The sequence below is a fragment of the Canis lupus genome, chromosome 30 (genome assembly GCF_011100685.1).
Source record: "Canis lupus familiaris isolate Mischka breed German Shepherd chromosome 30, alternate assembly UU_Cfam_GSD_1.0, whole genome shotgun sequence".
Lineage (NCBI taxonomy): Eukaryota > Metazoa > Chordata > Mammalia > Carnivora > Canidae > Canis > Canis lupus.
This window is the reverse complement of record NC_049251.1, coordinates 18,505,007-18,531,638: the sequence shown is the minus strand read 5'-3', so window position 1 is coordinate 18,531,638 and position 26,632 is coordinate 18,505,007. Positions and strand designations below refer to the sequence as shown.

The following is a 26,632-nucleotide window of genomic DNA, read 5'->3' as shown; positions in this document are numbered from 1 at the left end:
AACTTAATGTATTGTTTGTTAGCAGCTCTGGCCTAAAACAGTGTCCCCATTGTGCTATGCCACTGCTCAGCTAAGGATTTTAGGAATGTCTATGGTGAAATCACTAGGCTGTTGGTCAGAATAGTTGGGTTCCAGTCCTGACTTCACAATTTGGTCCCTAAGTCACACTGACTAAGTCATGTAACTTTTAAAAACTTCAGTTTCCTCAGCTTTAAAATAAGAATGATAAATCTCTTGTGCCTATCTCAGTTGTGACAGTCAAATAACAAATTTTAAATATTTTGTAGGGACCCCTGGGTGGCTCAGCAGTTGAGTGTCGGCCTTTGGCTCAGGGCGTGATCCCAGGAGTTCCGGGATTGGGTCCCGCATCGGGCTCCCTGCATGGAGCCTGCTTCTCCCTCTGCCTGTGTCTCTGTTTCTCTCTCTGTGTTTCTCATGAATAAATAAATAAAATCTTTAAAAATAAATAAAAAATAAATAAAAAGTTTTGTAAACCTTCGATGCACTATGTAAATAAGATACTTCAGTCATTTCCATTTGATTTACCTTTCTACCAAACTATTTTTAACTTTAGAAAATTATTGTTATGCTTAAATTTACTAAGTACCCAAGCCCTTTTCTGAATATTTTACACATGTTGGCATACTTAATCCTTCCACTAAACTATGAGGTTAGGTGTTATTACTAACTCCAATTTAAAAAAGAGGACCCTTAGCTTGGAGAAGTTAAGTATCTTGCCCAAGGTCACAAAGCTAGTAAATGGTAGATAAGTCTTTCTGGATTTTTATGAATTTCTTTCTTTTTTTTTTTTTTAAGATTTTATTTATTTATTCATGAGAAACACAGAGAGAGGCAGAGATATAGGGAGAGGGAGAAGCAGGCTCCATGCAGGGAGTCTGATGTGGGACTTGATCCTGGGACTCTGGAATCATGCTCTAAGCTGAAGGTAGACACTCAACCACTGAGCCACCCAGGCGTCCCAGGATTTTCATGAATTTCTGGTTTTTGCGCTTAAACTTGCCTAATTGTTAAGGACTAGCTTGTTTCCAGTATCACTTCAAAAACATGGTACTGCAGCTGCGTTAGATATATTTTTAAGTTTGCATTTACTATATTTCTCTGTTATGCTCCACCAAATTATATGCTCTGAGAATGGCTCTTAATATCAACATAGTTTTATATTTTAGAATATTCTATTTTTTCTACCTGTGAGTAGTTGTTTAGTTAACAAATTAAAAATATCAAATGTTAGCTTACCAGATATTAGATTCAGTATTTATAAATATGACCATATATTGATAAGGCAATTATATTTGGACATACTTTCTTTAGAATATTTGAATTTATTCAGTATCCTAGAAAAAATTTAGAAATTGTTTTCTGATTAAATCTTCACCACCAAGGATGTAATACCTCACTACGTATTAGAATAAGACTAAAACCAAAAATTACTTAAATATTAACATTAAAATCTAATTATTTTCCTAGCAGAAGACTATACCACTGAAACATTCAAGTGTCTGGCGGAAACATAATTTTCATTCCTTAGATGGAATCTCAACGAGAGCCTTTCATCCTCGAACTGGATTGCCTCTTCTTTCAAGTCCTGTAAGGTTTTTTTCCTCTTATTCCATATTTAACATTGGAAACATCTAAAATGTTTACAGATCATTTTATCCAAATTGTGTTTGAAAAAATTTAAATACCTTTAACAGAAATTTCCAGTTAGAAAACATTTTATTTTTTGATGTATTTAATAACTATGTGTTAACATGGGCAAAGGCTAAAATTATGAATAAAAATATTAGGATTATAAAATTTCTCTGAAAGTCTTTTGTCTAATATTTTAATTATTATTACATATAAAGGAAATATTTAGTGTCAAACGGGTTTGTAAGTAGATTTTTATCTTTACACTGAAGCTAGTTGACATCAACAGCTGGATCATTTGACAATCAAATTTGTGGTTGTCTTTGATGTGGAACTCATGCAACATCTTATTTTAAGACATATAAATTTCCCCACTCTACATTTACAAATAGATTTGTAGGTCAGAGTGTGAAGGTTAAGAGTGTTGCTTTGGAAAAAAAAAAAAAAAAAGAGTGTTGCTTTCGAGTCACAAAGACTTCACTCTACCTGTGTGACATTTGTGACCTTATTTGAGTAATATAATCTGAGCCTCAGTCTCTTCATCATTAAAAAAGGGGTGAAAATGTCTCCTTTAGTGTTGTGAGGATGAGTAGTATCATTTCTAACACATAGTAAGCCGTCAGTAGTTGTTCTACCTGCCGTTTCAGTTAAACCTGAGGCAAGTGATCAGTATCAAAGCAGAAGTAAAAACACGTATATTTTGCTACAAACATAAGATAATTTTTGCTGTTTTATCTGTATTTTTTAAGTAAACTCAAAGCATACAATATCTGGCCTATATTAAAAAATAATTATTGAATAAGAAATCTAGAATTTAAATTTATAACTTTAATTTATAATTTATTTTAGAGAAGCTAAATTCTAAACAATTTAAAATAATGCCAAACATTTGACCTACCTAAAACAACTAAATCAAAATTCTAAATATGAAAAAACATTTTAATTGCTGTATATACACACGTGTGCATACAAATACAGATGGATTAACAGTGGCCTAGAATCAGCTGAAGAGCAATTGAGTGAATGGGAGACATATTAAGAAAGCACTTAGAATGGAAGTACAGAAGGGAAAAGAGATGGTAAAAGGTAAAAGAGCCACGGAAGATAAAATGAGATGTTTAGTGTAAGTCTAGTACAAATTCCAAAAAAGTAGATGGAAGAAGGAAAATGCAGTGTCAGAAGAAATTAAGGTAAAGAACTTTTCAGAACTGAAGACATGAGAGTTTTTTTCCCTAAGATTTTATTTATTTATTCATGAGAGACACAGAAAGAGAGGCAGAGACATAGACAGAAGGAGAGGTAGGCTTCTGGCAGAGAGCCCGATGTGGCACTTGATCCCGGGACCGGGATCACACCCTGAGCCAAGGCAGACATTCAACCGCTGAGCCACCCAGGCGAAGACATGAGAGTTTAGATAGAAAACTTCACATTGAGCTCTGACTACAAAAAATAGCATGGATACATATATGATATTCTAGAAAACAAGTCTTTCTAATTTGCATGTTGCATGTGTTTTTACCTTTGATATCTGGATCTTTCATTTTTTAGGATATTTTTAGCTAGACGGTGGTGTGATTGGTGTCTTAAATGTAATATGGTATACAGTGGTGGTTGAACATCCAGGGTAGTATTTTTCAGACCTATTCTCTGTGAAACTCCAGGGTTCTTGGAAATGTACAGTGGGGTGGTGGTAGAGCTGGGCAGGACTCCAGGCTCCCGTCACTATTTAATTATTCTTTCTTTTTATTTTAAAGCTATCAATCTTTTATTCCCCCCAACAAAATACAGAAGTGTAGTAGACCCTTGAACAACACAGATTTGAACTGGACGGGTCCACTTATATATGTGGGTTTTGTTTTGTTTCTGTAAACGTATTTTCTCTTCTAATTTTCTTAATAACATGTTCTTTAGCTTTAAGAATATAATACAGTATATAACAATATACAAAATGTGTGTTAATCAGCTATTTATGTTACTGGTAAGGCTTCCAGTCAACTGTAGGCTATTAGTAAAGTTTTTGGGGAGCCAAAACTTATATGTTAATTTTCAACTGCCCTGGGCAGAGGGTCAGTGTCTCATAATCCTTGTGTTGTTCAAGGGTCAACTGTATATAATAAAGTAAAAAATAAAAGTCTTTTTTTATATATTAGGATCCCATGTAAGATTTGGTTTTAGAGAAAAACAAATTCTGCTTCTTAAAAAGTCAAAACCTGGTAAAAGTGCTTTTATTAATTATCTGTTTTCTCCTACCAGTTAATAAAATGAGAACATAAGAACAATTTGTAATACAGAGCATGATTGTAAGTAAGGTGTTTTGGGAGAAGTTTTATTATTTGTCAGATATGCTTAGCTTTCTTTTGAAAAGTGTTCTATCAATTCAAGAAAAAAATTACAGTGTTTTTAAATATCACAAATGAATATTTTGATCTTAGGTTCCTCAAAGAAAGACACAATCAGGTTGCTTTGATTTGGATTCTTCATTACTGCATCTGAAAAGCTTATCGTCTAGAAGGTATTTATTCTAAAACTCGTTTGTGTATGTGAAATGATACTACACTAATTTCTAGTCTTGGGGAATAAATATTTTCTACAAAAATCACAATTTTAACAGGAATATTATTTTCTAGTTGTCATTTTCAATATTATTTCATACACAGTTATTAAGGGTGAAGAAGGGAGAAAGTAAGACAATGAGTAGCTATATTGGTCATCATAATAAACACTTTGGTTTTAACACTTAGTGGGCTTGAGTATTTCTGGTCAGTCACCTTCTCCTTTGCCTTATGCTTCTTTGCAAAAAAGCCTTAGAAATGTGTTCCATGTTGACAAGTAAATACCTTCATTATTTTCTTTAGTCACATAATTTTGCCTTTGTATTCTCATTTTTCACTGAAAATGAAGACTGAAAGAAGGCTGCATTATATTTCTAGTAAATGCCACTATATGATAAATTATACATTCAATCCTGGAACCTTCCAGAGTTTTACTTATATTTTTTGTCAAATATTATAACACAGACTACAAAATCAAATCAGGATTTTAAACTAGATATTTCCTATCTTAAAATTTGGTAGGATTAATTTTTTATCATGTAGTTTAAGTAAATTTGAAATTGATCAAATTCTCCTAATTTAATTTTGTACAAAAGGTAAATTAGAAAATGTTGTGTTTAATATGTTCGTTTGTTAATTTTCTTTTTAATAGTCCTCGACCATGTTTAAACATTGAAGATGATCCAGATATTCATGAAAAACCATTTCTGAGTTCTAGTGCTCCACCTATTACAAGTCTTAGTCTCTTAGGAAATTTTGAGGTAATGTTTTTAAGAATTATTTAAAGAGTTGACATTTCTTATCCTAGATCCAGGGTGTTATTTATGTCATTTGTTTGTGAAAAGGAAGTAAATAAATGGATTGTATTTTTCAAAGCTTTGAAATCACCTTCTTTCCTTTTCATTTCCTTTTGCCTTTACTTTTTGTAAGAAGTAAAGTTAGAATTGTTGGCAGTGACATCCTCAAATTGGGTACCTTGTGAGGAAGATAGAGGACTTACGTAAAGTGGAGTCAGGTGTCCATTACTCTGGCTAAAGGAGGGAGTTAACCACACCTTACATGGTAGTACTGACTCTGATACCCAGGAATGAGAATAGTGGGCTGATAACACCCCCTTCATGATCAAGAAGGTTGATATTCAAAATCAAATAGTTCTTTAAACTATATTTGTAACTTTGTTTCAAATCTAAATCTATTCTAAAATAAGACTATTTTTAAAAAATTGAATGGGTAAAGGTCTCCAGTAATGTGCCATTTTATTTAATAAGAATAGTCCTACTTGGGATCAAGATATCACTTCAGAGATGTTGAACTCTCTCTATTCTCTGACAGTATTTTAAAATTGCATAAGGCCACTGAGTGTCAGATGTTCTGCAACCTTTGTATTATAAGAAAATTTGTGAAGGGAAAAAAGAACATCTGACATGTAAAAACCTTAGGAAAGGGAAGATGGTTACAAGATTAGTACACTGGAATGTATTTGTACATTTGTACAGTTATACATACATTTTCATTCGACTTCAGTGGAAAAAGGTACAGAGAAGTTCTGAGACTGTCCAACTTATAGGTCCTTTTTAATTTATAGCTGTCCTGTGTATCAAGAGTTTATTTCTTTTTATTGTCGCCATATGGATATGCCACAATTTGTTTATTCATTCACCTGATTTTGGACCTTTGGGTTGTTTCCAGTTTTGGTCTATTACAAATGAAGCTGTTGTAAGGGGTGCCTGGGTAGTTCAGTTGGTTAAGCATTTGATTCTTGATTTCAGCTCAGATCATGATCTCAGGGTCATGAGATTGAGCCTCGTGGAACCCGCTTAAGATTCTTTTCTATTCCCTCTCCCCTCCGTCATTTGTGTACTCTCTAAAAAAAATAAAACAAACAAAAACACCTGCTGTGAATATTCATATATGCATTTTTGTGTGGACATAAGTTTTCATTTTGCTTGGGTAACTACCCAGAATGGAATGTCTGGGTAATATGATAGGTATATGTTTAACTTTTTTTTTTTTTTTAAGATTTTATTTATTCATTCATGAGAGACACAGAGAGAGAGAGATTGAGAGAGAGAGAGGCAGGGACATAGGCAGAGGGAGAAGCAGGCTCCATGCAGGGAGCCCGATGCGGGACTCCATCCCGGGTCTCCAAGATCACACCCCAGGACAAAGGTGGTTCCAAATTGCTGAGCCACCAGGGCTGCCCTATGTTTAACTTTTTAAGAAACTGCCAAACTGTTTTACAAAGTGGTAATACAATTTTTAATGGGAGCAAAGAGCCCCACTCAGGGCTCAATCCCAGGACCCCCTGATCATGACCTGAGCCAAAGGCAGGCACTTAACCAGGCTGAGCCACCCAGCATTCCTCACACCCAACATCTTTATCCATTGATCTATTGATGGACACTTGGGCTCTTTCCATAATTTGGCTATTGTAAATAATGCTGTTATAAATGCTGCATGTATTCCTTTGAATTAATGTTTTTGTATTTTTTGTGTAAATACCCAGTAGTTTGATTACTGGATCATAGGGTAATTCTATTTTTAACTTTGTAAAGAACGTCCATACTGTTTTCTCTAGTGGCTTCACCAGTTTGTGTTCTCACCAACAGTGCACAAGGGTTCCTTTTTCTCCACGTTTTTGTCAACACTTGTTGTTTCTTATGTTTTTGATTTTAGCTCTTACGACAGGTCTGAGGTGATCTCTCATTGTAATTTGAATTTGCATTTCCCTGATGATGTATGATGTTGAGCATTTTTTCATTTGTCTGTTGGCCATCTATATGTTTTCTTTGAAGAAATGTCTGTTCATGTCTTCTGCCCATTTTTAAGTTGGATTATTCAGTTTTTGGGTGTTGGATTGTGTAAGTTCTTTACATTTTTTTGGATACTAACCCTTTATCACATATGTCATTTGCGTATATCTTCTCTCATTCAGTAGGTTGCCTTTTAGTTTTGTTGATTGTTTTCTTTGCTGTGCAGAGGCTTTTTATTTTGATGTAGTCCCAATAGTTCATTTTTGCTTTTATTTCCCGTGCCTCAGGCAACATATGTAGAAAAATGTTATTATGGCTGATGTCAGAGACATTACTGCCTGTGCTCTCTTCTAGAATTTTTATGGCTTCAGACCTCACATTTAGGTCTTTAATCTACTTTTTAAATCTATTTTCTCTAATAAAGATTTTATTTATTTATTCATGAGAGATACAGAAAGAAAGGCAGAGACATAGGCAGAGGGAAAGAAGCAGGCTCACTGTGGGGTGCCTGATGTGGGACTCAATCCGAGGACCTGGGGATCACAACCTGAGCCAAAGGTAGATGCTCAACCACTGAGCCACCTAGGTGCCCCTGAATTTATTTTTGTTTATGGTGTAAGAAAGTGATCCAGTTTCATTCTTTTGCATGTGGCTGTCTAGTTTTCCCAGCACCATTTGTTGAAGAAACTTTTCCCCATTGGATATTCTTTCCTACTTTGTTGAAGATTAATTGACCATATAGTTGTGGATTTCTGGTTTTTCTATTCTGTTCTGTTGATGTATTATATCTGTTTTTTGCCAGTACCATATTGTTTTGATTACTACAGCATTGTAATATAACTTGAAGTCTAGAATTGTGATGTCTCCAGCTTTGCTTTCCTGTTTCAATATTGCTTTGGTTATTTGGTGTCTTTTTGGGTTCCATATAAATTTTAGGTGTTTTTTTTTGTTTGTTTTTGTTTTTGTTTTTTTGTTTTTCTAGTTCTGGTGAAAAATGCTGTTAGTGTTTTGATTTGCATTAAATATGTAGATTGCTTTGGCTAGTACAGACTTTTTTTTTTAAGATTTTATTTATTCATGAGAGACAGAGAGAGAGAGAGAGAGAGAGAGAGAGGCAGAAACACAGGCAGAGGGAGAAGCAGGCTTCATGCAGGGAGCCCGATGTGGGACTCCATCCCTAGACTCTAGGATCACGCTCTGGGCCGAAGGCAGGCGCTAAACCGCTGAGCCACCAAGGGATCCCCTAGTACAGACATTTTAACAATATTTGTTCTTCTATTCCATGAGCGTGGAAGTCTTTCCGTTTATTTCTTTGTGTCCTCCTCAATTTCATCAGTATTTTATAGTTTTTAGGGTATGGTCTTTTTTACCTCTTTGGTTAGGCTTATTCCTAGGTATCTTACTATTTTTGGTGCAGTTGTAGATGGGATTGTTTTCTTAATTTCTCTTTCTCCTGCTTCATTATTAGTGTATAGAAATGCAACGGATTTCTGCACACTGATTTTGTGTGCTGAGACTTCACTGAATTCATTTATCAGTTCTAGTAGTTTTTTTTATGCAGTCTTTAGGGTTTTCTATATATAGTATCATGTCATCTGCAAATAGGGTTTTACTTCTTTCTTACTAGTTTGGATGCTTTTGGTTGTCTAATTGCTGTGGCTAGGACTTCCAGTACTATGTTGAACAAAAGAGGTGAGAGTGGATATCCTTGTCTTGCTCCTGACCTTGGGGAGAAAAGTTCTCAGTTTTTCCCCATTAAGCATGGTGTTCACTGTGGGGTTTTCATAGATAACCTTTATTATGTTGAGGTGTGTTCCCTCTAAGCCTACTTTGTCGAGGGCTTTTATCATGAATGGGTGTTATACTTTATCAAATGGTTTTTCTGTATCTATTGAAATGATCATATGGTTTTTATCCTTTCTCTTATTGAAGTTATATATCACATTAATTGATTTGCAAACATTGAACCCCACTCTTGCATCCCTGAAATAAATCCCACTTGATTGTGGTGAATGATTTATTTATTTTTATTTTTTTATTTTATTTTTTATTTTTAAAAATTTTTTAAAGATTTTATTTATCTACTCATAGAGACACAGAGAGAGAATGAGAGGCCGAGACACAGGCAGAGGGAGAAGCAGGCTCCACCCAGAGAGCCCGACGTGGAACTCATCCAGGGTCCCCAGGATCACGCCCCAGGCTGCAGGCTGCTGCGCCACCGCCACCGGGGCTGCCCCTGATTTTTTTTTAATGTATTGTTGGATTGTTTGAGTAGCTACCATTTTCTAGTGCCAGAAAAGATAATAATGTATTTCTTTAAATGAAAAAAAAAATGAATATGTGTCAACTTCTAAAATTTATTTCTTAAAAATTATTTTGTCTTCCAGGAATCTGTCTTAAACTATCGGTTAGATCCTCTTGGCATTGTTGATGGTTTTACTGCTGAGGTAGGGGCAAGTGGTGTTTTCTGCCCCACACATTTGACTCTTCCAGTCGAAGTGTCATTCTACAGTGTTTCAGATGATAATGCTCCCTCTCCTTATATGGCAAGTATTTTAAAAATCTTTGTTGGCTAAAATCAACCAATTTAATGACAGATGTCTTTAAATTCAAAGAGATTTAAGACTGCTTTCTGGCAATGCTTGAAAACATTAAGCATTTCCTAACAAAACTGAAGGCTGAGTAGAGGCTAAAATATCAATATGTTGCCTCATAACTTCTTTTCCAGGTAGCTCTAACAACAAATTTCCTCTTTGGCATTTGAGGATCTGCTGAAAACTTACTTGTTTCTATGTGATTTGAAAACATGATAAAACTTTGATTAGTGACACTATAATTTCATATCTCTGAGAGTTAACACAAATTCTCAAGTGCTTACTGTGCTCACTGGTCCCCAAGTGTCATCTTCACACGTGATCCTCATCTCAGGAAGATCTAGGTAAAGATTTGGTGAATTAAATCTTCAGTCAGATCCTTTCACCGCCTTTTTCCTATTTGTTTTGAGACGATTTTTTTCTAATCTTAGCTATTTCTGTTTCCATACTAATGTTCTAATGGAGAGAGTAAGAGCAGTTCTGAACTTTATGATCTTATGATTTCATCTTTCCCATTTTTAAATTCTGATCGCTTGAAGATAAAATAAGCCTTCAACTGCAAAAATGATACTGCATCCTAGTGTGTGTTTAGTATCAGCCCTTTGCAAAGGACAGAGAGGAAAAAGAGCCTAATGATACAAGTCTATAAGAAGTTTACAGTGATGATATCAAATACAGAGTCAGATCTGTGTTTTCATGTTAGATCTTACTTTGAGAAGCACAAATTGCTATAGTCTCAGAACTATACTGTTCTGGCCTTGCTACTTGAATTTCCTAGCTTACCACATGGTCCTATTGATTCGTCTCCTAAGATCCTTCTCTTCAACCTTCTTGATTTTCAAGGACTAAAAGTTGTGAAAAGGGATTCTATGCAATTGAGAAACAACAAAGGAAAGGAAATTATACATTTTGGGGGACTAAATATAGCCTATTCATTATTGGCCCAGTGTGCTCAAAAAAGTAATTTTAGCCTTACTCCATTTTAAGGGTGAAAAAAATTTTTTTTAGATTTTATTTATTTATTTGAGAGAGAGAGACAGAGAGAGAGGGAGAATGAGTACAAGCAGGGGGAGGTAGAAAGGGAGAGGGAAGGAGATTCCCCGCTGATCAAGGAGCCCCATAATCCTGGGCTCCATCCCAGGACCCCAGGACCATGAGCTGATCCGAAGGCAGACACTCAACTGACTGAGCTACCCAGGTGCCCCTGAAAATTTTACTTAAGAGCCTGATTAGTGTTTCACACTTTGGTTTAAAAAAAAAAGAAAAACAGTTTTGTCTGCTCATTTACTCAAGTTTTCTTTCCCCAGTAATATTTACACTTATGGATCATAGATCATAGTCCTAAAGATGTACAGCATTATCAAAAACAGATCCACCCCTTCACAAACCTGTCCAATTGTGATAATTGAGCCACCTGTTAATTCATTTTCCATGGAAAGCTATATTCACTTTTCCAGTATGATTTTGAAAAAATAACAGCTAATATCGGATAACTAGTAACATGGAATGTACAATTGACTTAAGTTCAGTATCAGAATAAATGTATTATGCTAAAATGCTTATGATATTAGAATAGAGCTATAAAGGTATCCATTTTGCTTTACCAGGACATAAATAAGTCTCATCAGTTTCGCATATTCTATTGGCACTTAATAATTACAGAATGGAGATATAAGGTCTACAATATTGTAATCTGTCATAACGTATAAAGTCTCCATTGACCAGTAGGGTGGCTTAGAAACAAGATAAAAGTAAATGGCTGGAAATCAGCTCAAATAAATATCTTTAAGTGAAGTTTACAAGTAAGAGAGAATTTGAACTACACTTTTTTTTAAAGATTTTATTTATTCATGAGAAACAGAGAGAGAGAGAGAGGGAGAGGCAGAGACACAGGCAGAGGGAGAAGCAAGCTCCATGCAGGGAGCCTGCTGTAGGACTCGATCCCGGGACTTCAGGATCACACCCTGGGCCAAAGGCAGGTGCTAAACCGCTGAGCCACCCAGGGATCCCCTGAACTACACTTTTAAAAAGCAGAACAGCATTAATCTTTGACCTTGATTGACATCTAAAAAACAAGATTGGGATGCCTGGCTCAGCAGTTGAGTGTCTGCCTTTGGCTCCGGACATGATTCCAGAGTTCTAGGATCAAGTCCCACATCAGGCTTCCCACAGGGAGCCTGCTTCTCCCTCTGCCTATGTTTCTACCTCTCTCTCTGTGTCTATTATGAATAAATAAATAAAATCTTTTTTTAAAAAATTAAATTAAATTAAAAACATAGGATTAAGAGATAAAAGGTTTTGTCACTTTGTCTCCAGAAAGTACACACAAATGATTACAGCTTTTGATATTGGAAAGGGTATAAATCAGGTTATTGAGTTGACTTAATCTGTCCTTTAAGATTCCCTGACTTGCTTTTCTATAATATTCTTCAATAAACTTTCCATTATGTAATTAAATTTTTCTAGATTAGTTTATTCATTAAGAATGGGTTCCTTTTGTAAATGACCTAATTCAAATCTTAGACCACGAATCTTTCCTACTATAAATTAATAAACTTAATTTTGTTTCTTCAGGGAATCTTATTTATATTTTGGTAGTTTGGTATGTTTTCAAAGGACTGATCACATTTTGATAAGATAGTGTATCATAGACCAGCAGAACTGAAACACCAAATTCCTACTTTTTACCTTGGGACCGCTCTTCACAAATAATACAAATGACTCATAAAAGTAAAATTTTGCACAGAAAATTTTGTCCTTGTGGTGTAGAAGTGGTACAGGACTTTTCATTAAATAATTCCTTAAAAATTAGCTCAGAGTCACATAATCTCTTTGTCCAGCTTGGATATCAGTGGTAAAAAAAGTTCTCCAACTGCTACATTGCAATATTTCACTGTTTAGAAATTACTGAATTGGTGAAACCAGTAAAATGGTCTAAAGAATATATGCCAGTGGTAACTTCAGTTATCATTATTAACAGGATCACATATTATTTTTTGTATTTGTAATTCACCAAATTAAGATACACTTTGTTCAGTTTTACTTATTTCATATTTTCTATAGCAGAGTAATTTGAGGAATTTTTGTGTGAGATTTTGACCCACCTTAGTTTATATTAACCTTCTATTCCATTCTACAATGCCAGAAGAAAACGTATTTCTCTTCTTTATGTAAAATAAAATAGGTAGATGCATTAATATGCTGCCCCATTAAAATAAATTATTAAAATACAATAAATAATAATTATAATAATCTTAATGAAATTCCAAGTAAGTTCTCAATTTCTGTTTAAAATTCCTGATTTGCCAATACCCCTACTGATCTTACATTGCTTAGATGATTGTAAAGTGTTGGCATAAAATATAAGGTTTTAAAATGTGCATACTGTCTGTATAAATTTATTTTAGTTACCATTACCATGTTCTGAAAACTATTAAAATTGTATGTATTAAAGGAAATAAGTAGAGGCTTTATAGAAGTTTTGCCCCACCAGTTTTCTTATATGTATTTACTGGAAGGTAGCAAGGAAGAACAATAATGTATTGCACGTAGCAATGTGATTATAAAGTAGCTTTTATTTGGGTATATTTTACTTACTTTTTCTGGAACTAGGAAGTAGAGGGGCATTATATATCATAGCTGTTTTTCAGATGAAGCAGATTATTAGGGAGAAATTGTTTAAGCTTCATCAGTGACTCTTTTTGTTTAGGAATACAGTTTGTTGAAAGCTTTTTCTCATGCTTTAAATAACCATGTGGTAAATCAGATTAGACAAGAATGACCTATGTCCTTTCAGTGCCCTTTTCTGTGAACATTTCGTAATATTAATGTGCTAATTTAATAGTCTGAGGATGGCCCTTGATTCACATAGCAGAGTTTGGCCCTCCTTTTTACCCTTGTGCACTTTATTCCCCCCTCAACTTTGATCTGTCTTACAAATCCAACAGAGATGTTTGATGGGACAGTCCTATTTTATATTTACGTTTACTTAAGGTCATGTTTTGGCATGTACAATATGAAATGATGGGATATGAAATATAGAATATGCAATATTCAACTTAACTACTTAAAACTGTTACCCCAGTTAAAACAAGTGAATCAGCCTTCCTTTCTTAAAGCTATCTAAGAATTAAATATCATAGTTACCACCTGTCATTTGGTCATCATGGTTACCTAGAAACTTTCACATATTAAATCCTAGCTTTCCTTATTTTAATTTATGCTTGTTTCCCGTTGTTTGGGCTTCTGTACTGATGAGAATTTTATTCTCAGAAAACTATATAGTACAGTAGTGCTTCTCAAACTTTATCATATGTACATATATAATATCATCTGGGGGATCTTAAAATACAGCTTTGATTTGATAGGTGTAGGGAGAAGCCATAAATTGTGTTTCTCAGTAGTTTACAGGTGATGCTGATGATGCTGGTATGTCTTTAGTCAAAAATCCATATTTTAATTTAACTTACTGACTGAAGAATTAACTTCATTGTTAGCTGAGACCTAGGCCCTTCTGCATTCCTGACTTTTCGTATGTCCAAAGAACAATACATTGGTTGCTTCTTCATTTCCCTCTTCCCATGTTATATAGAAGGGAATAAACCTATCTTCTCCCTTTATTTCCTTTTTAGTTAAGGAGCTTCTTCTGTATTGTATATCTTAATAGAAACTGCAAGCACTGTGATATGTTATTTATTGCAACATCTCCAGGAAGAACAGTAAATTGTTTTCTTTTGGGTGGGACCCTCACTATTACATCCTTTAATATATCTATTGATGGGAATATTTTTTCATATAAGTAGAATTCTAAAATTTTAGTAATTATGTGATTTATTATTCTTAGTCTTTTATATAAATTTGCTTGAGTTTGTACTCAATTTGTCTTCTTTTTTTCAAGGGTGTGATTACTTTAGAGTCCCTTGGTAAAAGGGGTTATCGAGTACCTCCTTCAGGAACGATACAAGTGGTATGTGTTTTATAGCCTACAATTGCAATAATCATTCTCTCACATACATATAGAACTTAGCCCTTTCTCCTGCTACTGCTGCTGCAACAACTTTGGTAAGTAACAGTGGGGCTGCAGCTTTCTTTGGAGTTTCCCTGCTCTGCCCCAGGAATGGCCATGTTGGGGACCTTCATAAAAGGAAAGCATAAATAATCTAATGAAGGTGAATACTTTAGAAAAATAGTTTATGACAGTTTACATAACTTAAATAGAGCTATTTTCAATGTAATTAGAATTTAACATTACTAGTGTCTTCTATTAATATAATTAGCCAGATTGAGATTGACTTATTTAAAAGGAGACCTCAAATATTAGTATTGTTTTGTCAGGAACAAAATTATATTATCCCTAGTGTAATAATTTCTAAGTTAATTTACTAAGATGGTTACACAAGGTAGAAATGTAGTCTGACAGATGTGTGGGCAGAGAAGGCATCCTTTCCTTTTGGTCTAGGTGTTGATCTAGTTTTGGCTCAGGAGAATTCCTCTAGCCCAGAGCAATCATTCATCATCATTGGTCTTGGATTCTCAGAAGAGTTATTTGATATCAAGGCCAGTTTGCGATTAAGTTCATCTCCAAATCAGATCCAGGATAATCCTGCAGGCCCAGAAGTCTATTACAAAGCTGGCTCTTGCAGACTGAAAAGAATCTGATATTTCTCAGTTATACCTCAATAAAGCCAAAATTAAAAAATAAAAATAAAATAAAATAAAATAAATAATAAAAAATAAAGTCTAGCTAAGTTCCTTACACTCGGAATCTGGTCTAATTTAGTAAACCTTTTTATGACTTTTGGCCTCAATGTGATCAATGCTTTACCAGACCACTTTTACTCATCACCTTTGTTTGAATACAGCAAGGAGTCTGTTTGAGGACTGCAACTTTAATGATTAATTTTAAATCTGAAATTTAGGTTTATCTTTCATTCCTTATATGGTTTAATTATGTATAAACATGGTTTGAACTCTTGGCTTACTAGTTGTTGTGGTTGTTGACTGTATTAGCCTTAATCTTAAGACTCACGAGATTTCGAAAGTTGGATCATAATATTGATATATTTCTCATTTTGATTCAGTGAGTGATGTCCAGTGCCACGGATGAGCTTCTGAAAGCATGGGCACCAAGTTACCTATTGATGTGTTGGTAATTTGGTTAAAGTCAGATCAGCAGCTTGGGGACTTGTTTAAAAATTAGTACTTTAAAAAATAGTATTCCTCCAATTATTGATAGCCAAGTATCAATTGAATTTACTTCAGTCTTCACCAAGGATACATATTTTGGTCTATTATGATATTGATGATTTTTTAAAAGTTTAGTAATCACTACAGTTTTTGCAATGAATCCAACTGTGAGAACATTAAGTATTTTTCAGCCTCCTTAGTAACTAAAAATAATGAACTTTATTTTCTAAACCTGGAAAAATTTCCAAATAATAAAGTTTCTCTTTTTTGAGAACATATTTTTTATTTTATATAACTATATATACCTAATATACCAAAAAAGTCTAGTTTTACCTAGCTATTTTATTTTAAATTTTTTCTATTTACTCACTATCAAAATTTGAGGAAAATTAACATTCTGAGCACTTTGCAGTTGATATACTGTAATAAAGCTAATGTTTGAAATAAGTGAACTGGGTGTTCAGTAAGAGTATATTTTGCTTACTTTAATGGAAGCATTTCCTAAAATCTGAATAAAGAGTAAAAGCTATGTGTTGTCTCATATGAAATTTGTGACTAAAATTTTTTATTTGTTACAGGATTTTATAATGGGAAATAAAAATTAAACCATTTTTTAAAAATATTGAATATAACTTCATCAACTTCAAAATGTTAACTTTAGTTCCCAAAATTATATCCACTGGGATTAACTTATTATTTAAAAACCTATTTTTTTATTGGCACAATCATCTTACATCAAATCAACAGGTCACTTTTTAAAGAATGATTTTTATGTTGTTTCTTTAGACCTTATTTAATCCTAATAAGACTGTGGTGAAGATGTTTGTTGTGATATATGACTTACGAGATATGCCAGCCAATCATCAGACATTCCTACGACAAAGAACTTTTTCTGTACCTGTTAAACAAGAGATGAAGAGAAGTGTTAATAAAGAGAACATCCGACATACAGAAGAACGGTTATTACGCTACCTCATACATCTGAGGTAATGTTTCAGATAAATATGAAAATACGTTACTTCAGAAGAACAACTCCAAAATTTTAGTGTAATACCTGTCACTCTAACTAGACCAGTGTCCTTTGGAATTTGCTTTATTTGGAAACTCTTCATATGCCAAGATGCAGAAAACACATGGCATATCTTCCTGCAGTCATTGTTACTTGTTGAATCAGGAGAGTTTTCATTTGTAGCTATGTAATGTAAAATATTTTATATGAAAACAAATGCTGACATATCTAGGGTGGTCGAAACATTTTCAAAACCAATAGAATTTTAATATGAACCACATATGTGGTTCCGTATTTTCTAGTAGGCATATTAAAAAAAAGTAATAGGGATCCCTGGGTGGTGCAGCGGTTTGGCGCCTGCCTTTGGCCCAGGGCGCGATCCTGGAGACCCGGGATCGAATCCCACGTCGGGCTCCCGGTGCATGGAGCCTGCTTCTCCCTCTGCCTGTGTCTCTGCCTCTCTCTCTCTCTGTGACTATCATAAATAAATAAAAATTTAAAAAAAAAGTAATAAGAAAAAGGAAAGAGTAATATGTTTTATTTAACCCAACATATCCAAATGTTATAATTTGAGTATATAATCAACATAAAAATTATGAATGAGGTATTTTACTTTCTTTTATCAGACTATTTGAAATCAAGTATAGATTTACATGAACAAGCACAACTCAATTTGAACTAGCCACATTTCAAGTGCTCAATAGCTACATGTAGCTAGTGGCTACTGTATTGGGCAAGGAAGTTTTTAACCTTCATTCATTTAACAAATATTTATGTGTCAGATATGCTTCTGGGCATTAAGGAAACAGCAATGTGAAAATCTCAGTTCCCAAAGAGTTTATATTCTAATAATTCCATCAGAAGTACTTTCTCCTCTAACTTTTGCTACCCAAATCACAGCGCTAGGTTGTGGGAAACTGTTTGCCCTTGGGGTCCAAATTGCCAATATTCTAGGGTTAGGTTTTCGGCCCTGAAATCGTAGTAGCTCTCAGGCAATGAGCAAATCTATTGTTTAACAGAGAGCTGAGTATCAGCCTTTTACTTATAACTTTGTTCTTAGTAAGTTCTCAATCACATCAGTGAGAGTAATTCATTTTAGCCTAACTCCTTACTCCGAAAGTCCCTATTCATAAGAAGGAGGCACCTCTCATCAAGGCTGCAGGCAGCAGACCTCTTTAATCTGCTGTGGATGGTGACCACCAGCTATCCTTCAGTAGATCTGCTGTGTGGTGTCTGGAATGAATAAAGAATGAGCTGTCCACTCAAGTCCATGTTTGAAAAAGCCCATAAATGGATTCTCACATAGTGCTTAATTGGTACTCTTACCTTGGGGTCTTCTGCTGGGGTTCTGCATCCTAAGGACATGTTCAACTGGTTCAGTGTTTTTAAACCTAATTCTACCCTACCTATCATGAGCCTAATGGGAAATGTTATACAGATTGTGGGAATGAAAATCTGAAAACAGATTTGGAAGGCTTTTATAAAGAGAAATGATATGAAATAGTAGACTATAAGGATAGCTCCCAGCCCAATCTAGGATGAGATTCAACTCTCTCTAAACATTCATTTGATACCATTCCTCTTGAAGTTTAACCACTGTAGCCATACATAACCAACATTGTCCAAAGCGAACGTCAACTACCCCAGCCTTTATAATCCCTACATAGTGATTAAATACTTTAAATCCTGGGGAAAAAAACCTCTTTGGGAAATAAACCATATATGTACAAGTATGTTATATTTCCTAAAGGTCTCAGTTTTCTTCAGATTGAGAAGGTGAAAAAATTCAGACAGAATGAGTGAGCTGACATTCAGCTCACGTATAACTGACGACCAGATTTTTCAGCTAATTTAGAAGTAAAATTCGCAAACCCAAAGAGTATTTCTGCTTTGCAAAGGGAAAACCGGAGAGATTAGCACTAAAGAGTATATTTTATGTTTGATCGTCTTCCAGATAAGCTTATATGTATTATGTTATAGATATTAGGGGAGGATAGACAGTTCAATACACAGTTTTCATAACCATTTTCATTTCACTACAAACTTTTATCTTTTTAATGATGATTAGGGTTTATTTACCTAGCCATTACCAATGATAGCAGTAATTCTCCTCAGTACTTGATTATTTTCTGTGGTGACTTTTCAAGTATGGAATCCCTTTTAATGTACTCACAATTGGAAGAGGGCACATTATATGAAATGGGATGTGACCAGAGGATACTAGGTCTGCAAAGCCCAAATGTAGTATGATTGACTGATGTGAACTGAAACCTGACACTGTAGATGAGGGAGTGTGCACGGGATATGGTATCAGGGATGAAAAGTAGGATGGTGTGTGAAACAAGCAAGCCTTATAGAAAGAAACATCTCTGATACTATGAAAAGCAAAGGGAGTATGGAATGTTTAGAGAGTAGTAAGGAAGAAGCACTTAAATACCAGCACATACTTTGGCCATAGAAGACTAAATAAATATGTTGTTAGAGAGTTACTCTTAATATTGTAGCAATACTAATTCTTCCTATTTTGAAATTTTAATTACTCAAGTTTGTTTGTTTTAAAGACTCAGTCCCTGAAATGATGCATCTTTCTGTTTGCTTGTTTGTTTAGGTTCCAGAGTTCTAAATCTGGAAAGATCTACCTCCATAGAGATGTACGGCTCCTGTTCTCAAGAAAGTCCATGGAAGTTGATAGCGGTGCTGCATATGAACTCAAATCTTACACTGAATCGCCAACAAACCCTCAGTTTTCACCAAGATGTTGATAAGGAGTGACAATTTAAAGTATTCGCTCAGTACCCAAGTTTGAAAGTAAAAATTAGTGTAGAACGGAGTGTACCAATTAACAACCAGGAGAGTGGATCCTCTCCTGTTATCCTGGACCAGTTTTTATTAAAGGATTCCTGGAATGAGATCCACATATTCCAAGTAGACTGGAAACACTCATGTCCTAATAATCCTTTTTGTACTGTTGAAACCACTTCATTGGACGTGTTGCAATAGCAAAAATCCCCCCAGTTAGATTAGTGTTTACACATTTTATTTCTCAGTTATTTAATATTTAATGTTTTCCTTAATACTCAAGTGATGTTTGTCTCTAGTGTTCTAATGTAGCACAAATCCTATGTAAAATCATACTATGTATTTTTGACATTAATGTTGAAATCCAAAATATATGCACAAGTCTTTAATTTTGTGTGATGTGTTTTAAGTACTATTCATTTAATTTATTGGAAATGAGAATGAAATGTTGAGCTTCTTTAAGATTAACGCACTATGCAAGCATGTGTACCTTTTATATCTCCCAGGTTTAGTTTTTACAACACGCCACCCAGGTTGCTGCCTCACATACTAGTCCTTTAACATGCTGTTTTGGCAGTGCAGTATGGACTAAACTGCTTCACATTCCCTTTGCAAGTTCAAATCATTATGCCCATTCATATTCCTTCTAGAACTTCTTATCCCCCAAACAATTCTATTTTTCCTTAATTACTACTACAGAGGCTTTACATTAAATTGCTGTCCCATGCTAGATAACTTTTGCAAATTGTTAAAAAGAATATGTACTTTGAAAGCAAATTAGTATTTATATTGTAAATATATGCAAAAACCCAAAGAAATGTGTATTTGGCTTTTATTTTTAGATGAGACATTCATGTGATTGAGTAAATTCCTGGTAGCCATCAGACAGTTTCCATTCTAGCTTTAAAGCTCGCAAGACAATAGAGAAGATGTCTTGAGCTTCTTCTCCAAAGAAATGTATCACTTTCTTGCTCAGGGTCACAATGAAAGGAAGGCATTTGGCAACAAGGAAGAGAAGAACCACTGAGCAAGGGAACTTGACTAAATGCATCAAAAGCCCTCCCTCCATTCCCCTTAGAACAAAGAGTGGTTGTAGATGTTTGTGCAGGGACAGTGGGCATCAGGTAATAAGGCACAAATACTGGAATGCTGGTACAAATTTGTGAATGCAGGTTAGAGAATATGTACCACACAAGTAGGCCACACCAGGAGATCTGGGGCTCAAGGACCAGGTGAGTGCTCTGGAATTTGGGAGGGTGGAAGGTCTTTAGTTTGGGACCCAGCTAATGGATAGACTATTCAAGGGAAATCTGACCAGTGATGAGTAGGTAGATGTAGGTTGTGGATGGCCAGCAAGAAGCCTCTTTTAAATTTCTTTTAAGATACCAGCGGGGCGCCTGGGTGGCTCAGCTGGTTAAGCGTCAGAGTCTTGGTTTCCGCTCAGGTGATGGTTTCATGAGGCTCAGGTAATGATCTCATGCCTCCTGAGATCCAGCCCCTCATCAGGCTCTGTGCTCAGCAGGTAGTCTGTTTGAAGATTCTCTTCCTCTGCCACTTCCCCCACTTGCACACATGTGCTTGCTTGCTCTCTCAAATCTTTAAAAGACCAGCTAAAAAAGAGAAAGCTATTGATATTCCATAAAGCTAAAAAAAAAAAAAGTCAATGGCACAAATTTATGAAGATTTATTCTTAATTTTCAAGCTGTGGAAACATGGAATTAGGACCCCAAACATCTGGACTGTAGTCCTAGCTCTAATAGTATCTGATAGGACTGACTCCAGGAATTCTATAATCTTTCTGGGTCTGTGGATTGAGAAAATGGATTGATAATATGCCTTCTTAAATTCTGTCATTTGATTCTTGAAATAAGCATTCCAATATATGTATGTGGATTTCTTACACATTTGACCAAAGTAAATATTGATAAATCTATATAAAACTTAGAAAACACCAAGCAGTTAAATCATCAAGATGTCTTTTCAAAAAATAAAAAGATTGTATTTATTCATAAAAGACCTAGAAAGAGAGGCAGAGACACAGGCAGAGGGAGAAGCAGGCTCCCTCAGGGGAGCTGGATGTGGGACTCGATCTCAGGACCCCCGAACCACTACCTGAGCCAAAGGCAGATGCTCAACCACTGAGCCACCCAGGTACCCCTCAAAATGTCTTTTTTAAATTAAAAAGTTGTTGTTTCTTTGATCTCTCCAGTAATCCAAAATTTAGTGATGTATATTGCATGCAGGTGTCTTTTTCATGTGGATACCTCACTATAACCCTTCTAGAATAATTTCTAATCCATGGTTTTCCATGTTTGGAGGCATCTTTATTTGAGAGAGTTGTGTGCAGGAGTGAAGGGGAGCCACAGAGGAAGAGGGTGAAGCTGACATCCTGCTAAACAGGGAGCCCCATGTGGGGCTCAATCCCAGGACGCTGGGATCATAACCTGAGCCAAAGGCACTTACCCGACTGGGCCACCCAGGTGCCACTTTCTGAGTATTTTAAAGAAAAGTTCAAGAAGATGATTGAAATATTTGGGTGCATCCTGTACTCTTGCTGGCAAGTTTGTTTAAGGGAAACATGTACTGACATTTTATCCCTCTTCTTAGGACCTCTTATGCACACACGGTTTTTTCCAATTGAGGTATGTCACCCAGCCCCTGTCTGCTCTCACTTGCCCTGGCTCTAATTCTAGCATAATAGTTCTTTTCCTGCCCTTCTTTTTTCACAAGCTGAGACTTGACCACACTTCCTTAAAAAAAAAAAAAAAAAGATTTTATTTATTTATTCATGAGAGACACACAGAGGCAGAGACATAGGCAGAGGGAGAAGCAGGCTCCATGCAGGGAGCCTGATGCAGGACTTGATCCCAAGACTCTGAGATCATGCCCTGAGCCCAAGGCAGACGCTCAACCATTGAGCCACCCAGGCGTCCCTTGACCACACTTCCCATGTCACACCTCTTTGTATTCATAAATTGAGTGTTGGCCTGTAGGTAAAGCTACTAACAGACAACCGGTTCACCTGTGGCAGATAATAAAGATCTCCTCCCTTATTGTAGGATCACTGAGCAGTTTCACAGATTAACAAAAGAAGCCATTCTGATAACTTGCTTTAAAAAGGAACTCCGGGGCTTCCTGGGTGTCTCAGTCAGTTTACGCACCGACTCTTGATTTTGGCTCAGGTCAAGATCTCTGGATTGTTGGATCAAGTTCCCTGTGGAGGCCCGCATCAGGCTCCACACTCAGCAGGGAGTCTGCTTCAGTTTCTCTCTTCCTCTCTTTCTGTCCCTCCCCACAAAAATAAATAAATTATATATATTTTTTTATTTTTTATTTTTTTAAAGAACTCCAAGTCATAAACAAACTGAGGAAGTCTTTGGAAATTTTCTTATCAGATAAGAGTAAGTGATGAAATAGGGACTGAATGGAAGGCATTCAAAAGAAGATTCCCTTCTGCTGTTTTCCCCCAGGATGAAAGAAAGGAAAACATTTCTCCTTCAAAGCTTCATTCTAAGGATTCTCACTCTTGCCTAATTAGTTTCATGAATGAAAGTAATTCTTTTTCAATTTTAAAATACTCATGCAGGGGCACCTGAGTGGCTCAGTTCATTGGGCATCTGCCTTTGGCTCAGTTATGATCCTTAGGTCCTGGGATCAAGCCCCACGTCTGGCTCCCTGCTCGATTGGGAGTCTGCTTCTCCCTCCCCTTACTCCTGTGCTTTCTCTCTCAAAATCTTAAAAAAAATTCATGCAATATGTGTTCACTGTCATTTTTTCACACTATCTAATTATGTAAAGTAAAATGAAAGTCCTTTCCTCTGTCCACCCTTTTAGCTATTACTTTACAGAGGTGGTCAATATTAAAATTTTGTATTTGACACTATGTGGTTTACTAGACCTAGGAATACAGTGTCAGTCTAGGGAGGAAGAAGGACTTTCATCATGGTAGGAATTCATTCTCAATTCCTAAAAGTATATATATATACATCAGAATCAGCCCATTCCACTCCATAATGGATCATCTATGGGAAAGATATCCTTTATAAAAATTTTTATTAAGGTATAGTTGGTGAAAGAATGTATTTTAAACTTGGATACTGAGAGGAAGAGAGTGCCATGAATATGGCACTATTCATACTATGAATATGCCATGCACTGTAAACAATTTGTTATTTAATACTTAGAGCCATACTGCAGAGAGTATAGATCTATAATGAAAGAAAAAGAAGCTTGAAAAGTTTGCCCAAGGTCTCACTGTCAGTAGAAGACTCAGGATTCAAAATATAAGTTAAAGCTTATATCTTTTCCAGTCTACTACACAGGCATCTTGCCTCTTTTTCATTCTTGTTCCACTAGTATTATGGTCTGGCATAAGATATACTTTTCATCAATATTCTCACCAATAAAATATAATTTGCATGTGATAAGTGAGATTTATAAGGCAATGCTTATAAATTTAGACTTTAGGAAGACTAAAGACTTTAGGAAGGAGTGTCCTAAAGCTGCTCAGAGGCCATTCAATTTAGCATTTGGTCAGGAGGCATGAAAATAATGTTGATGAAAAGTTTAGAAACACATTGTGGTAAATATTTTGAGAGATTTTATTTTTGAGAGAGAGAGCAGGGTGAGGGGAGGGTTGAGGGGCAAAGGGAGAGAGAGAGAGAGGGTATCTCAAGCAGGCTCCAAGCTCAGTGAGCAGTGCAGAGCCCGATGTGGGGCTCAATCCCACAACCCCAAGATCACCACCTGAGCCAAAATCAAGAGATGCCTCACCAACTGAGTTACCTAGGTGCTTCATTTTAAGAAATTTTAAAAGTTTAAAATTTCTAGAGTCTCTTTCAGACCCCACTGTTCATTATTCTTTTTAACTCATTCAAAATCTTCCTGTTTGTATTTTTTTAAAGATTATGTTTATTTACTCATGAGAGACAGAGAGAGGCAGAGACACAGGCAGAGGGAGAAGCAGACTCCCTGTGGGGAGCCCGATGTGGGACTTGATCCCAGAACCCTGGGATCACCACCTGAGCCAAAGGCAGACACTCCACCACTGAGCCACCCAGGTACCCCCATTTGTATTTTCAGTTTATATAAAGATCTTTCATTTTACTTTGTCCCTAGAGAATGGCATCCTCCAACTTCTAAGTTCCATTTCTAAAACTCAAGTTGTTGAAACTGCTCTCTCTCTTTACAGTTGGCTGACTTGCTTATTCAGGTAATGTTTGTTTCCAGGGCTTAGCTCACAGAATTCATGATTTATACTTAGGGTTTTGGGCATTCCGTTTGTCACTTGGCTTCCTGAGTTGATCTTTCAGGCTCTTCCTATATCTTCATTTCATAAATGTATTCTGTTCTTGGGCTGCCTGGTTGGCTCAGTCAGTGGAGTGTGCAACTTTTGATCTTGGGTTGTGAGTTTGAGCCCCAAGTTGGGTGTAGAGGTTCCTTAAAAATAGTCTTTTTCAAAAATGGACTGGTGCCACCACTGAAACCAAGATGGCCAGGAGACTGGTTGCTTTCTTCAAGCATGCCTGGGCCAAGGAGCCAGTGCTGGTTGTGTCCTTCACCATTGAGGGCCACTCTGCAGTTCTGCTCACCATCAGCCCCCTCACCAAATACACCACCATGATCAACCAGGCCACACCCTACAACTATCCAGTGCCCCTCCGAGACCATGGGTACATGCCCAACATGCCCTGGTCCCCAGCTTAGATTGACTGAAGAAATTGTGAGCACCTCTGGTGACATGGAGGAGGTCCCCTCCCCTGTGGACCATAAAAGCTGAAGCCATCGTAGAGGGAAAATGTATTCTATTCTTGATATTTGTTATAATATCAGCAATGATGCAGGTGGATTTCCTCTCTCAGCTGCTTGAGGAGTGGATAGGGTGGGATATCATCTCCTTTACTTTGACAAACTCTTGAGCTAGGGCACCAACATCTCTAAAAGACTGCTGATCTTTTTTAAGCTTTTATATACCTACCAAGTTCCAAGCCTGAAAAATCTTGTGCATGTGTGGATCAGAATCACCAGGGGGAGCTTTCGTTAAGCATAAATACTTGAACCTTGCCCCACACCTAACAAGGATCTCTATTAATAGGGTTTCTCAGTGATTTTAATCCCTGGGGCCAATTTAATTAAAATTAAATAAAATTTAAAATTCAGTTTCTCAGTTGCATTAGTGATCAAGCATTAGTAATGCCTGATGGTCAACTAGAGGCAATTGGTTTTTGTTTTTTTGTATTTTTTAGAGAGGAATGGTAGGAGGGCCAGAGGAAGAGAGATAGCCTTAAATAGGCCTCATGATCTGAGTAGAAATCAAGAGTTGGACACTTTAACTTCCAAGGCCACCCACATGTGCCTGTTTCTTTCTTGTGATTTTTTGTTTTGTTTTGTTTTGTTGTTGTTTTGTTGTTGTTGTTGTTGTTGTTGTTGTTGTTTTAATCTAGGCTCCATGCCCAGTTTGGAGCCCAACACAGGGCTTATACTTACCAACCTGTGATCAAGACCTGAGATCAAGAGTCAGAGGCTCAACTGATTGAGCCACCCAGGTGCCCCTGACTAGTGACAATTGTACTGGATAGCACAGATTATTTCCATCATCACAGAAAGTTCTGTGGGACAGTACTGATATGGAATATATAAATTGCAGTTGAAGCTATGAGGTGGAAGTGATCTGGAGAGTATAAAACTTGAAGGAGATCCAAGGACAAAATTGTTAAAATCCTCCCATTAAGAGTAAGGTAATGATTCAACAAAGGAGATTAAGAAGGAACAGCCAGAGGAGTAGGAAAGAATAAAAGTGTAGTATCCTAGAAGTCAAGAGAAATAAATTTTGAAAAACAGGATGTTGGTGATCAGCGTGCAATTTAAAATATTAAGGTACATGGTTAATGATGCAGAGGAGTGTTACCTGGGGAAGGATGACTTCTCAGGCCCCCACAATGGGGCACTGACCTTTGTAAGTTTCCCATTGGCCAAAGTCTGCCTCCCAGAAATTCAAACTTGCCCTCATGTGAGTGTCCTATCTTTCAGGAACAGAATCTTTTTATCCAAGATCACATATACTGATTTTTTATATATGTGGTCTCAGAT

At 36.1% G+C, this 26,632-nt stretch overlaps 1 protein-coding gene across 4 annotated transcripts in view; it reads left to right on the top strand.

Moving 5' to 3' along the window:
* The window catches only part of FAM214A (family with sequence similarity 214 member A), an 86,199-nt gene extending 66,262 nt beyond the window's left edge, over window positions 1-19,937 (top strand). For 2 of the 4 annotated variants that reach the window (XM_038580456.1, XM_038580455.1), the window contains exons 7-13: window positions 1,489-1,608; window positions 4,083-4,162; window positions 4,855-4,963; window positions 9,343-9,501; window positions 14,447-14,515; window positions 16,522-16,721; window positions 19,353-19,937. In XM_038580456.1, coding sequence (XP_038436384.1) covers window positions 1,489-1,608; window positions 4,083-4,162; window positions 4,855-4,963; window positions 9,343-9,501; window positions 14,447-14,515; window positions 16,522-16,721; window positions 19,353-19,506 — 891 coding nt within the window. In that variant the 3' untranslated portion in view covers window positions 19,507-19,937. Of the gene's footprint in view, window positions 1-1,488; window positions 1,609-4,082; window positions 4,163-4,854; window positions 4,964-9,342; window positions 9,502-14,446; window positions 14,611-16,521; window positions 16,722-19,352 lie in introns of all 4 variants that reach the window. The other 2 variants (XR_005381667.1, XM_038580454.1) reach the window with 2 other exon arrangements.
* The last annotated feature ends 6,695 nt before the right edge of the window (window positions 19,938-26,632 follow it).